Raw genomic sequence first — 14,684 nt, 5'->3', positions numbered from 1 at the left:
GTACAATATATATTAAAAGACAAATTTCTTCTTCCATATTTGACACACTTTGATGTTCTGTTTTAAAAGCTGTATTTTGAAATGCCACACCATTGTGCCATTATTATTCACTATTGGATTTGGCTAAAATTAAACTCTTTATTTTTCAGATAAAATAGAGGAGGCACAGAAGGAGCTCAAAGACCCCAAAGTTGCACACAAAGGTATGATTCATCATATAAAACAACATTCCTTTCAAAAGCAACATCAACAGAAAGCTTCTCTCTTCTCTTCCTTAATATCATAGATGTACGAGTTCATCTGTGGGTTTAAAGGGGAATAGCTGGGTTTCTTTGTGTGGCAGTTGAATTGCTCTGTTCATTACAGCAATCATGTTCCAAGGCAGAAGCTTTTCTGTGTTGAATCCAGGGCAAATTCCGGAATATTGTTTCAAACATACCTTCGTTCGGCTTCCCAAAACAAACACCATTTGCTTGTACTGGATTGCGTCTGTGACTAGGTTCTCTGGTCTGCCAGCGTGCTGCTTTCGAAGGTGTATTGGATGTCCTGGGGGTTTCCAGAAGTTCCAGGACCTCTGTTGGTCACCACATTTAGCTCTGCTGCACTTGCACTCTGTGAATGAACTTACCACACTGTACATCCTTAGCTTGATCAAGAGCAGGAGCAGCTATTTAAAAGCCACGTTTCACCAGCATACATGGAAAAACAGCATAGGTGTTGCATAATAGGCTGGAATAGGAACGTGTTATAGATTATGTAAAAGCAAAATGAGAACTCTGAAGAGAATACGCTGTTACAGTCTTTGTGTACATGAGAACATGGCACTATGAAGCAGCACCTTGCACAATGTAAATAAATGTAATCCTTTGTTATTATAATACAATAATATGACCATACTCATCTACAATGGTAGATTCATTTTGCATAATTATGTTGTTTACTCTGGCCCTATTTTTCTTAGTGGTCATGTTGGGACAAGTTACATCAGAATGCCACTGGTTTAAGAATGTGTAAACCACTTCGCAAAATACAGCAGGCAGTGATGTCACCAGTCATCTCCACGTTAATCCTGAATCCGTTAAAGGCAGTTAATTAGTTCAGAGCTCACGGATGTCCTCACATCCTCTTTCTACATTCTCTAATAAGGAAGTTTGTCTGTTGATCACTGCAAAACTAAGGTTACAAACAAAATAAAGTTAGATTGATGTATTGGTGAAATCCTAACAGGCCTTTTGAATTTCTGGGGAATTCCTGAGGCATCCAGGAAATGATGACTTTGTAGTTCTAACACCTAACCACTTCTCTCCACCAACCATGCCAAGCAAAGTAAAGAAGGGAAACCCTAATAAGTGCAGGGTTGCCACAGATGTTCAGGCTTGGTTACGTGTTTTGTAACTACTTGGCATCAGGCATACAAAGAGCCCTCAGTATAACTTTAAGTCCACAGGGAGTCCAAACACGGCAAATGCGGTAAACTCTGCCCATCAATGAGTAATTGTGGACAATATTCAGTTGTGTATGCGCTTCACCAAGTTTCCTTTTCCAAATTAAGAGATTTGTTTTCTGCCAGATGTTGACTTAGGTGCTCGGGTCTTACTGCCCATAGTATCTGGATCATGTTCAATCCAGGGACAGATTTAATTAATTCACACAAGCTTTTTCATCCACATAAACACCTACATGCACCTTATTTTGTATGGTCTTTCTGTGCCAACTGAGAGAAAAGAAATACTAGAACAATGTAAGGCTCATCCTAACTAACACAATTGCAGTATTCAATGAGATGTAGGAGAGCAAGTTAGGGAGGGTTGGGAGAGCGAGAGCGAGAGAGGGATGGTGACAGAGGGTTGAGAAACGGAGAGTGGGTTTTGTACATAATGATGCGTGGGCCTCAGTAGCAGCTCAGGAGATCTTCTAGATTCTTGTCTATGTGCTAGCTGTCAGAGGCACTGGTGCAGCTTATAGAGAACTGGGTTTGCTAAGAAAAGGATTATTTTATTTAATTGTAAACGGAAGTGCTTCGTCCTCCCTACAATTCATCAAAACTCATTGCTTAGGTATGTTTTGGTTTGTCTGATATTAGCAAGATTTTTGCTGTAGTTGACTTGTCTGTATATCTTTTTGGGTAATTTGTACTGTAAAGTTTATGTTGACGTTTAGGTGTTGTAGAAAGTCCAGTCTATGGTTTGATTTTGTTTTGCTTACGAACTTTGCATGATGAAAGGTATTTTGCTAGACGACGAGGAAATGAAAGCAGAAAATAACAGACTTGTTTGTTTTGAAGATTGTTAGGGAAATGCATGGGCAGTTTGTGTGTTTAAAGATGACAAATGTTGACTACAATGTGTATTCAAGCAAACTAACAGAGATTTGTTTAATTTTTAGGTATTTAGGTATTTATTTTCTGTGACTATGTGTAAGATATACATGCTGTGTTATTGTGCACTACACTGAATCGCACTGTCAAAAATAAAACATAATTATTGTAATATGTAAATAATTAATTGGTCAGATGCCAGTGGTTTCAGGTAACATTCATGTTACACTAAAACTTCTAAGAATAATGTAATCAAATGAAATAGCTTATTTTAATTTTGAGAAATTCAAAAACAAAACAAAAATTTAAAAAATAATTGTTTAAGCATTATTCAAAAATGTGTATTATTTAACCTTTACAAATCTTTTTGATGAATTGTGTAAGCCTAATGATTTTTTTCTTAGTTTAAGGCTTAAGGATTTTTTTAAGTAACCTCGTGATTGTTCATAAAAATGTATGTAATTAAATCATTTTTAATTTAATATTTAATTTAAAAAAATTATAAAAAAAAGGGATTGGACGTAATGATGATTTTTTTTTTCTTTTGATTGTTCATTACAAACTTTTTTTTCCTACAGACATAAATGAAAGTACTGGCAGAAACTCTGAAAGCATCAAAGGACTGAAAAGGAAAAAAGTTGTGGCACAAAACCAGCTAAAGAAAATACCCAAATCTCCCATCAAAAAGCAATCACAAACCAAGAAATCCATTTCTCCAATAATTTCTTCTTCATCCAAGGAAGCCACACCTACTTTTTCAAGCAGTTCATCGCATGGATTGCCTGAACCTCAAGATACTGAAGATGCACCACAGGATGCATCTGGATCTAGAGCAGTAAAAGTGGAGCACAAGGAGTTATTAACCTTAGAGCCACAGGCTCTCAGTCACAAAAGTCCTGCAGAGGAACCTTGTGCTGCAGGGCCTGTGCAGGCAGAAAGCTGGTGTGGCAACGGCAGCAACAAAAACGCATCTCCTTCTCACACAAGTGCTCCCCTTGAGGTACTGCTCAAGGCTATGGAGCCAGATTTCAATACACTGACAGAAAGGAAGAACAGCAATCCAATAGGGCATCTTGGAAAATCCATTTCCATTCCTGTCACTTATTCAGACTATGCTATGACTATGCCTGCTGTAAATTTCAATGTCCAGTCACAACCCTCATTTGTGCCACCATTCAATGCAGCCAAACAGTTCTACAGCAGTATGGCATCTACAGGGCAACACACAACACAGCAGTATGTGAACATGTCAGGAAATCGTCAGCAGGACAAACCAGGATTCTATAAAAGCTATAGTGTGGGTCCTTCACTTACCTTGACACACGCACCTGTTCCATCTGGATCAGGTGGCTTCCCTCAGAGCCAGCCTCCTGTTGTTCAAACATGCCAGTCTTTGTCAGCCACAGTACCAAACTCAATTCAAGTCCCTGTCACACCAGGTTTCAACCCTGTTCAGATGACAACTGTGGTCAACTTCAGTGCAAGCCAAGTATCTGATATCTCCGCAAAAGATCAAAAACCAAAAAAACAAGGGAAATATATCTGTGAATACTGTAAAAGAGCTTGTGCCAAGCCAAGTGTACTTCTAAAACACATACGGTCCCACACAGGAGAGAGACCTTACCCATGTGTGACATGTGGTTTTTCATTTAAGACAAAGAGCAACTTGTACAAGCATAAGAAGTCTCATGCACATGCTATTAAACTGGGTCTGGTAAAAGACTCCGGAAGTGGATCCCTCTCTCAAGAGTCAGACAAAGGCCTGACCACACATTCTGATGTGGAGGAAAGCGGGGACAGTGATGAGGAAGGTAGTGCAGCGGACTTAGACCCGGATTCTTCACAAAGCAGCCTGACAGCATTGTCTGAGAGCAGTGTGCAGAGTGCAGGCATGGTACCAGGAAGCCAAGGAGATTCAGAGCCTTCACTGATGTTTGAAGCTCTGAAACCACTGGTTTCTCAGAAAGGATGTGAGCCAAAGGTCACTGCTGCTCTCCCTAAAGTGGTTGTCCACCCTGTAAATGTTTCGCCTTTGCGTGCAGACAGCCCAAGAGTGACAGATTTGGCACCTGAACATGCCACAGCCCAGAGGCAAAGGGATTTCCAGACAGCAAACATACGGTCCAATGTAATGGTTCTGTCCTCGCTGAAAGAAGTGGATTGCATAAGTCCTCTACAAGATTCAGTTAGTGAAGATGAAGATCAGCATTGTAAATCACCACTAGGAGGCAGCCATGCCCAGCTACAAAGGCAACAAGCAACTGATTACTCACAACAATCACAAGGCAAGTGTCTGCTTAGTCCACGGAGTCTTGGAAGCACTGACTCTGGCTACTTTTCACGTTCTGAGAGTGCAGATCAAGCTATGAGTCCCCCAAGTCCTTTTGTTAAGATAACTCCACCAGCAGAAACTGACATTACAAAAGCCCCACAAATTCCCCCTTCCCCAGTTGTGGCAACTGTCATGCATGTATCACCTGTTGAGAAGTCTCAAGTTCCTTCAGGACAAATGCGTCCCCCATTAGAAACCAAAGCTCTATCTCTTGAGGAGCGTATCTCAAAGCTGATCTCAGACAATGAGGCTGTTGTGGATGACAAACAATTAGACAGTGTCAAACCCAGGAGGACTTCCCTTTCCCGAAGGGGTAGCATTGACTCCCCTAAATCCTACATTTTTAAAGACTCTTTTCAATTTGATCTAAAACCACCAGTAAGAAGATCTAGTTCCAACTCGGACATACCAAAATCTCCATTCACTCCGACAGACAAATCCAAGCCAGTATTTCTTCTTTCTGTACCACCTCAGTATCCAGCTATGGACTGTTTACCAATTACAAGAAGTAATTCGATGCCTACAACACCTGGTCAGTCAGCTCTCTTCCCCAATGTAACACCTCAGCCTCACCCACTAAGGATCTGTCATTCATTTGATGACAAGATTAGTTCACTAAATGATGATGTGTTCTCTTCAGCTCCCTCTACTCCCAATCCTGCTGTACATCCTCGTACACTAGTGAGACAGATAGCAATTGAGGATTTGTCCACAAATGATGGTCATGTTCTTATCTCTGTTCATTCCATGGATGAGAGCCATCATGGACCAAGTATTACACATGAACTGCGAAGTAAGTCTTTTGAGCATGCAACAGAAAGAAACCGAAAACCCCAGCAAAACAAAGGGACAATGTACGAATGTGAGACTTGTCGTAACCGTTACAGAAAACTGGAAAATTTTGAAAATCACAAGAAGTTTTATTGTTCTGAACTGCATGGTCCAAAAAACAAGCCTATGCATGCCAGAGAGATTGAGACAGAAGTTTTTGGGCGAGGAATACAGCAGCCCCTTTTAAACAGAAATGCTGTAATTACCGGCATGGTAGAGCAACCACTCATGGTAAGAAAAAGAAGGAAAATTAAAAGTGTTGGAGATGATGATGACCAGTCTCCAACTGAGACCACTCCTCCATGTTCAAGAAGTTTTGACTCCTGCCAGACCTCTACAGGTTCCATAGGGCGACCTTATTCTCAGCATACCCAGTCCTTAAGTAACACTGCTGTTTTAGGACAAATACAGATCATTGGCAGAGCTGCAGAATCACAGGAGTCGAGACTATCTCCAATAAGAGAGGCTCAGATCAGCACACCAAATAAAGAAAGAGGAGACCTCCAGAGACAAGGAAGTGGAACTTCAGTCATTCGACATACCAACTCCCTCAGCCGACCAAATTCTTTTGAAACATCTGAGTCCATTGACAGGTCATCTCCAGTTGATCCTGTGGAAAAGGAAGTAAAGAGCTCTGTAAAAGGTCATAAAGAGGCTGCAGTGAATTTATCTTCACAAAGTTACCATGACAGAATGTCTACACCAAAATGTGCCAGCCAAGGAATGGAGCCTCATGGTAAGCAAACCTTTGCCATTGATGGCACACCTGTACAGCAATCACGGCTTGTGCGACAGAACAATATCCAGGTCCCTGAAATCTTAGTAACAGAGGAACCAGACAGAGATCATGAAACTCCAGTTGTAGATTCAACAGAGAAACCTGCAGAAACATTCAACTGGCCTCAGAGGAGTGAGAGCTTGTCTAAACTGCCAACAGAAAAACTCCCCCCAAAGAAAAAGCGCATAAGACTTGCCCAAATGGAACACTCTTCTGGTGAATCTAGCTTTGAGTCAAGTCTCTCTCGTAGCCTCAGTAGAGATAGTAGCTTGTCAAGGTGCTCTAGTATTTCAGCCTCTTTTGACAGAGATGATCCACCAAGATCTGACAGCCCATCAAGGGCTGATAGTGTTGGGAAGCCACCAGAAGCTCAAGGGATCCCTGTAGCAAACAACACTCTTGGAGTGCCAGGCATGATGAGACGTGCTACCTCAGAACAAATCAGCTGCACTCAGTCATCACTGGAAATTTCTTGTGACTACCGTAGCAAATCCTTTGATTGCAGCAGCATGTCACCCAGCAGGCCTTTGTCACCAATGCAGACTGCCCTGCCAAAAATGATACATTGTCCTCCAACTACCCAGGTGCCTCTCATTGAAAGAAGAAGGGGTCCTCTGGTACGTCAGATGTCCTTGAAGATTGCACCAGAACCTCAATTGCCAGTGAAACAGACTCCCCCCATCCAAAGAGTCCCCTTCACTAATGAATGCTCTGGGTCCCAACCTAGATCAGTAAATATGAACACATCTACACTTGTTCGGTCTGTTGCTCTACATTCTGGAGAGGCTCCACTACTGAAAAATGAGCAAGTGGTTCAAAGCATCAACCTTGGAAGCCAAACCCAACAACCCCAAGTTCATGGTCTTCCACATCCATGGCATCAGACCTCAAGGGTTGTGGCATGCCATGTGCAACCTCTGGTCCAAATGGTGGCTGGTCAGACAGATGTTCAGAAGAACTCTGATGAAAAAAATAAGAAGAGCTTTGTTCCTAAATACCAAATGAATTGCCCTGTACTAAAAACAGGCCAGACATATTCTTTAGCAGGTGTACATGGCACACAGATCACTTTGCCAGTGATAACTATACCAATTGCTAATGAAATTAAAGTCTCTCAGTCAAATGATGGAATGCAAAATGTCTATGTAGCACAACCAGGTTATCAGGCTGTAATCAATGAGCCCCCAATTGTACTGCCTGCTGGTCCGCAAGTTGATACAGCGTCTCATATAACACCAGTATCTACACCTGTACCACAGATTCTAATCACCCATGAGCACACCCTAGCACCTGCTTCTGTGGTTTCTAAGGTTAACTTCCCTACGGTACATGTTGCGAACAGTGATTCAAAGACTGGACGTGAAATTCAAGCTCACAGGCAACCTGGGTCTGTTGCTATACAGATGAAAAATGATATGAAATCTACTGAACAAAACCAAACCACTGAGCAAAGCATCCTGTCTTTCGGTTCACTGCATTGTACACAAAAACTGGCATCTGCAAATTTATGCCCCCAAGAGTCTACTGCCTCAAGCAAGCGTATGCTCTCTCCTGCCAACAGCCTGGACATTGCTATGGAAAAAACACAGAAACGGGCTAAAGATGAGCACGGAGCTGCATGTCTCACTGATGGTAGATCTCTAAACTACTTGAACTCAAAGATGTCAGAACTTACCAGGCAGAGGAAGTTAATGCTGGTTAGACAAGTCTGCACCACAGAACCAGTGGATAGCCCAATTGAGACTGATTCCCCAGAACAATTGCCAGAGACTTCAGAAGCTGACAAGAACACCCAGACACTAGTATCTCAGACAACAACTGAGGTCAGTGAACAGGAAATGGAGAGCAGAACACCTACCATAACACCTTCTACATGTTCTTCACCCAGAGTTCAAAGCTATACCATGCCAGAGAACTCCACTCTGAAGCCACAAGAAAAACCTGAGCAGCAGCGTTGGTCTCCATCCAAATCTCCTCTGAGGCCTCCAACATTTCAGGGACAAGTGAAGTTAGCTTCTTCTGTGTCTGTTGTCAACACCAGAGACAGTCATCGCTTGTCTTTCCCTAGTCTGAAAACAGCTACAAGCTTCACCTGGTGTTTTCTCATGAAAAGGAAACCCCTCCACATTCAACAGGCAGACCAGAGAATCTCTGCGTACTCTGCATGGGTAGTAAACCCCAACAATCCCAATCCATTGGGGCTTCCCACAAAAGTGGTCATGTCCTTGTTTGACTCCAAACAGACATCCAAGAAAATACACTACACCCAAGCAAAAACAACAACTTTGAAATCTGACATCTTGACCTACTCTGGGAAGCTGAAGGACATCTTGCCAAAAGTAAGAGCATTTTGAACATATAGTTTGCTATTTTACATTTTAATGCATTTGTTATGCATTGGTACAAGCATGATTAACAAATTCTTCTTGTATTTTGTATTGTTTCAGGTTTTGATTCAGCAAAGATCTGTGCCAACTGAGAATAGTGGAAAAACAAAACCAGAGACTCAACCAATTAATCAGACAGAGTCAGACAGAGATTCTTCCAAATCTGAACCCCAACGAGTGAAGATCTTTGATGGAGGGTTTGTAAATCTCATTTATTTTACCCCACTTCATAAATATTTTACAGGAGATTGTGTTCTAAAGTATGCTATCTATGGTATGTTTTCAGTTACAAGTCGAATGAGGAGTATGTGTATGTTAGAGGGCGTGGAAGAGGAAAATACATTTGTGAGGAATGTGGAATCCGCTGCAAGAAACCTAGCATGTTGCGGAAACACATCCGTACTCATTCGGACATCCGTCCGTTTCACTGCACGCACTGCAACTTCTCTTTCAAGACCAAAGGTGGGTTCAGTCCCAAACACTGATTTGAAAGCTGTTATGTTATGCTTAAAGTTTGTTTTCTTCCTCAAATGGTAATTATTAATTATTACAAATAACGAAAAGAACTTATGAACTTAGAACTTAAATTGTTACAAATATTAAACAGGATTAAAAAGATTGTAAAAAAAAAAAATAATAATAATCCAATTTTTTTTATTAAAAAGCACCTCTGGTTCTTGACTTCCATCATAAATGGCCAACTCATACACTTGCATTAGGACAAATCTAAACATGTTAACTTGAAAGATTTCATTTTCTAAATGAAATGTGTCAGGATTTAAGAACAGTTAGGTAATTTAGATAATTCATAGGGATGGCCGGATATTATTTCAGAACAAATTGTTTTTTTCTTACCTGCTTTTTTGAAGACTGTGCCTGTTCTCTTAAAAAAGACAGCATGATTCATCACAGTTGAACTTCCCACGCGGCACTGCAGAACAGCACACAGTGTCAGACCAGCCCACGTTCCTTTAAGAACTTCTTTATCAGTTACTCACCCATTACATAGAGCTAGTGCTTGGGAACATGTCATGCTTATGTAAACCACTCCCATGCCTTGCATCCGCCTCCCACCTGAGTGACCTCTTTGTTCCCTTTAACCACACAGGGAACCTAACCAAGCACATGAAGTCCAAAGCCCACAGCAAGAAGTGCATGGAAATGGGAGTTGCTGTGGGTATTATTGAGGACCAGGACACAGAAGACTCAGGTAGAAGTCTCTTATGTGCTTTTAGAAATAACAGTCTTAACCAGACCATTGAATAGGGGAGTTTATTTGATGACGACCAACGCCTAACCAACCAACTTGAGAAAGCAGAAACTATAGTTTTGTTTACAGCATTACATATTCATTTTTAACAACAGAATCAACCTGACCATTAATAGGCTTACTATTAATAGCACCGTCTGTTAAATGTGGATTGTCCCTGGCTATGTTCTGTTGCAGTGATGATCAATGGCAATGCCATGGTCTAATTAGAGATTCTAAACGCAGTCTTTTTCCTTGTTAACTCTTGGTGCATGTGGGCGGCATACACAGCGTTTACTGCGAGGAAATTGCTGCATCTAATTTTAACAGGAAAGAGAGAGAAGCTGTGAGCTTTCTCTGGTCTCAGTTACTGAGAGCATATTTGTTTTCCTCTCACACAGTTCCACACAAGCTGTCAAGCACAGGCTGCATTTGTGGCCTGAGGTGTTAATGTCTTCCCTATATAATGGGATGGGTATTTCTAGACCTATCATCCCTTTTTTTGCAATGCGGTAGATGTGAAAGCTATAACTCTGGAAAGTGAAAGCTGTTGAAAAACCAAACATTACTTAAAGATTCAGTTTAAATCTGTCATCTTTAGGTCACACTATTTAGGTCACACTAGGATTGTGAAAAGTCCTTGGGAGAATTTTCAAAGTAGAACTTTGCAGAGCTATAAAGTAGCTAATTTATAGATATCTGCTTGGATTAGCTATGCAATATTATACAATTCTTTTTGTTCATTAAATAGTTTTTCTCCCAAAGGTGATCGAGGAAGAGCAGGAAGTGCTGACAGACAGGATTCAGATGGTGATGACTCTGATGGCCCAGACGACGAAGATAACGATGGGGAAGAGGAAGACGAGGAGGACAGTCAGGCAGAGTCTGGCCTCTCTGCAACACCATCTGTTTCTGCAAGCCCACAGCATTTTCCTGCTAATCAGGCTGACATGGCTCCTAGCTCTCTACTGGCGAAGATGTCCATTAGCCCAAATCGAAGCCCAGCTCCCCAAACTCAGCCTACTCAAGCTTCAGACTCCCAGACCTCAGACACAGAGTCTGTGGCTATGACAAGTCCAGTTTTGTTGGTCAGACAGATGTCAATTTCTGCGTCCTGCTCAAGCCCTGGCCCTTGTCCCACCGCTTTCACATCCCACCCTGCCCCTGCCTCAGAATCCCACACCTCTGACACTGACTCCGTACACATGATGAGCCCAGTGTCACCTTGCAGGCAGATGTCCATCGACTACCCTGACTTTGATGTTCCCCCTAGTCCCCCAGTGCCAGGCAAGGGTGGCAAGCTCGGCCAGGTGAGACCCGTGTCCTCGCAGTCATTGTCTTTCCCGTCATGCACCCCTCCCTCTCTACATGTACACTTCACCCCATACCAGTACCCGACCCCATATGCCTTTCAATGTCTTGAGTCTCGCATGCCTGGCACGTCAGCAAAACTGCTTTGAATGCATGAAAAGGTGAATAGAATTTTAATGTGGTCACTGACTGGTATTGTTGTGTTGTTTGGCAGTGTTGATAAAAGCATTCATAACGTTGTTCTTTAACAGGAAGGAGTTTCATGCACCATATCCCAGCCTGCAAGTGGGTGCAATTCCAACGTTGACCGTGGTACTCAGACCTCTTCTGACCCTCTTCAGGGACCCTTGCATTTTCCAAATGCAGATCTAATCCACGAGCCCAGAATGGAAGCCACTACTCATCTCTTCAGCCACCTGCCCTTGCACTCCCAACAGCCCCCTCGTTCCCCATACAGCATGGTACCTGTGGGTGGAATCCAGCTTGTTCCCGCTGGTTTGGCTGCTTACTCCACATTTGTACCCATTCAGGCCGGGCCAGTCCAGCTAACCATCCCTGCACTCAGTGTGATCCACAGGCAGACCGGAAGCCCTCTCCCAGCCCCCAACACCTCGCCCCGGCCAGAGGGTTCCCCTACCCAGCCACTGGTAGTTCAGGAACCAGTCAGCAGTGTACTGCCTTGTTTCCCGCTGGGCCAAGTGGCAGGGCTTCAGACACTAGGTGCTCCCCAAACTGCCCTCCAGCCTGTGGGTTTGGAGACCTTGAGCGTGGTGGGTTTAGCCAACTCCACCCAGCTGGTGCCTCAACAGAGTCTGCCATTAAATGCCACCCTAGGCGTACAAGTGTTGGCAGCTAGCCCTGCCCCTCAGTGCAGCACTGCTTCTCCAGCACAAATCCCTGGCCTGCAGATCCTCAACATTGCCCTGCCAGCCCTTATACCATCCCTCAGCCCCCTCTCAGCTCTCAGCCCACTTCCTGCAGCCCAGGACAAGCCACGTAGCCCTGAGGGTGTAGCATCTGTACCTCCACCAGCACAGGTTGCAGAATCGCCACCAGCACCTACTTCTTCAGCCAGTCCTCCAGCCAATCCAGGAGATGTTCCTACAAATGCAAAGCCATCCAAAGAGCCAAAGCAGGTCTCTCAAAACAGCCCTAGCGCTGGATCGAAGGACACAGGGGGTGCTGAGAAGACTACAGCCATGATGGACAAACCGAAAACACCACCACAACCTCCTTCGCCCTCATCCTTTAATGAGAGAGGCTGCGAGGTTGCACACAAGGCAACAGCAGGTGGGGCTAGTGAAGTGAAACCACAGCGACCTGTCTCTAGACAACCAGTGACTGATGACTACAATGAAGCCTCCAGTGATGATGAGGATAGACTTGTCATAGCTACCTGAGAGTCTCAATAAAAGCTCTTTCTTTTCTGCCTATGAATTTCTCTCTTTCCACCTTTTTCTCCTTTTTTGTAAAACTTTGTCACTTTGTAAAACTGAAACACTTCAGGAGGTTTGCAGCTCTGCAAGCCTTCTCTAAAAGCACATTTTCTGACAGTCATATTGTATGTGCAATCATAAATGATGACCAATTATTTTATTTTATACGTTTTTGTCAGCACCAGACAGTTTTCCTTTTCTTTTTGTACATGTTGTATAGACAATTGTGCCTTTTGGAGTTTCTTGTTTAGAAACCTGTATATAATATCTTATAAATCTAGTAGTTACCTATTTGGAAGTTAAGTTGATATGGAAGTTAAAGAAGAATGGAGGAAATTTGTTTTATTTTTTAAATGTTTTCTTTTTGAAAAGTTTTATGTCTATCGTAAATTGATGGGGAAATTAATGTTGTACTTATATATAAACATTTCTATGGCTTTTGGGGGGCAGTGTTCTTGTGCACAGATGTTGTGGTCAAGTATTTATTATATTCCACCTGGTGCCCATTTTGAACTCCATAAGTCCATAGGTATGAGTAAAATGGTGGCTTTACATTTGCTGTGTCTATACTATCAACAGTATCAGTAAAACCTTGTTTACAAGTGCAGAAATGCCTCTGAAGTCTCCTTTTTTTTAAGTGCTGTAATTAGATATCCGATTTATCTTTTTTCCTCCTTTAATCAACCCTGTAGAAAGGGTTATTTTCGGGGCTCTCCAAGATGCTACAATTATTCAGCAGTTCAAATCACTAATGAGGAACTTGGAGAGGCCAGCAAATGACGTCACCAATCAGTCCCTTCACGAGGTTTTATTGACTACGACACTGTCCTTGTCTCAAGAGGCTTGGAGCAAAAGCTCTCATTACAGCTCCAGAATGACTCATTCAGTTGATAGTATTGCTGCTGCTCCAGTCCACCAAGACTGTGACTCAATAACGCTACCTGCTGGACGGGTCGTGTTATTGCATACAGAGGAGTGCAGGGCACATCATGCAGGAAGGTGGGGTGGGGAGGATGTTGCTTAGTTACCCAGCCCACAGCAGAGCAGGAAACAGCTCTGAACATTGAGTCCATCCATTCCAAACCTGATGAATTTAGCCAAAGTGAGAATAGAACATCATTAAAACTCACTAGTGAACACTAAACTATTCTGCAATGGAAACAACATCCCTAGATTTGACCATAATGTAGATTGTGTATGAATTTCGAACTTTCCATCTCATTCTAAACAAATCCTTTTTCTGTCATTGGCAAATATCAATGCATGTTTGCATCAGTTCTATTTTGTAGAGGAAAAAAAATAAGTTTCATCATTAGGACCTGTATGTACAGGTGAGGCTTAGCCTTGTCTATGAGTACGATGTCAAAATATTTGAAAAATATTAATGCAGTCATGCCACCCTTGCCTGAGGAGAGCAAGACTGAAAAACAGAACTGCATATTTCCATAATTGTCCTTAATGCAGCATCCATATTCAGCTGATCTTAATAGATTGCTTTTATTGTTGTCCTAATTCTCTGTCTTAGATTCAACAAGCATGAACAGGCTACACGTATGGAATCTTCGCGCTGTAATATTTAATACATTTTTGGAGCGGGTGGAGGGTAGACAATTGTGAGAGTACACTGGCCAGAGTTTCCATTAACTGGGTTTTCCATTGGGCAGGGACAGAGCTAGAGGCTAGTTTCTAAACTGCTGCTATTATTGCTTAATATACTTCAGTCTGCAATGATTCATACACACCAAAATGATTCAAAATTACTCTCTGAATCTAAGTCAATTACAACTACAAACTAATCGATTAACAAATTGTGCTAAAAAGCCTATTCTGTTTAATAGTAGGTTAATCTGAGACAATTTACCCCATATTGAGTGCTCCAGTTAACTTCAGCTAACTTTACTGGGCAATATGGACGAACATGTTCAATAGTTTTTTCTTGGCAAAAATTTTAAAGTTCTTCACGCCTATACAAAACATGACATTTAAATTTACCTATACTGTGAAACTTAACTATCTCCAGTCTACACTATATAAATATATAAT

The 14,684-nt window shown here is 42.2% G+C and overlaps 1 protein-coding gene across 3 annotated transcripts in view; it reads left to right on the top strand.

The window, feature by feature from the left end:
* The window catches only part of LOC306885769 (zinc finger protein 40-like), a 57,386-nt gene extending 44,143 nt beyond the window's left edge, over window positions 1-13,243 (top strand). For 2 of the 3 annotated variants that reach the window (XM_079442561.1, XM_079442560.1), the window contains 7 exons: window positions 150-203; window positions 2,896-8,597; window positions 8,706-8,842; window positions 8,932-9,107; window positions 9,754-9,855; window positions 10,660-11,204; window positions 11,457-13,243. In XM_079442561.1, the coding sequence (XP_079298687.1) occupies window positions 150-203; window positions 2,896-8,597; window positions 8,706-8,842; window positions 8,932-9,107; window positions 9,754-9,855; window positions 10,660-11,204; window positions 11,457-12,605 (7,865 nt within the window). In that variant the 3' untranslated portion in view covers window positions 12,606-13,243. Of the gene's footprint in view, window positions 1-149; window positions 204-2,895; window positions 8,598-8,705; window positions 8,843-8,931; window positions 9,108-9,753; window positions 9,856-10,659; window positions 11,367-11,456 lie in introns of all 3 variants that reach the window. The other variant, XM_079442562.1, reaches the window with a different exon arrangement.
* Window positions 13,244-14,684: the final 1,441 nt, after the last annotated feature.

This window comes from Barbus barbus, assembly GCF_936440315.1.
Source record: "Barbus barbus genome assembly, chromosome: 19".
In the NCBI taxonomy this organism is placed as follows: domain Eukaryota; kingdom Metazoa; phylum Chordata; class Actinopteri; order Cypriniformes; family Cyprinidae; genus Barbus; species Barbus barbus.
Note: the sequence above shows the minus strand (reverse complement) of the source record. Positions and strands in the feature narration are given on the sequence as shown.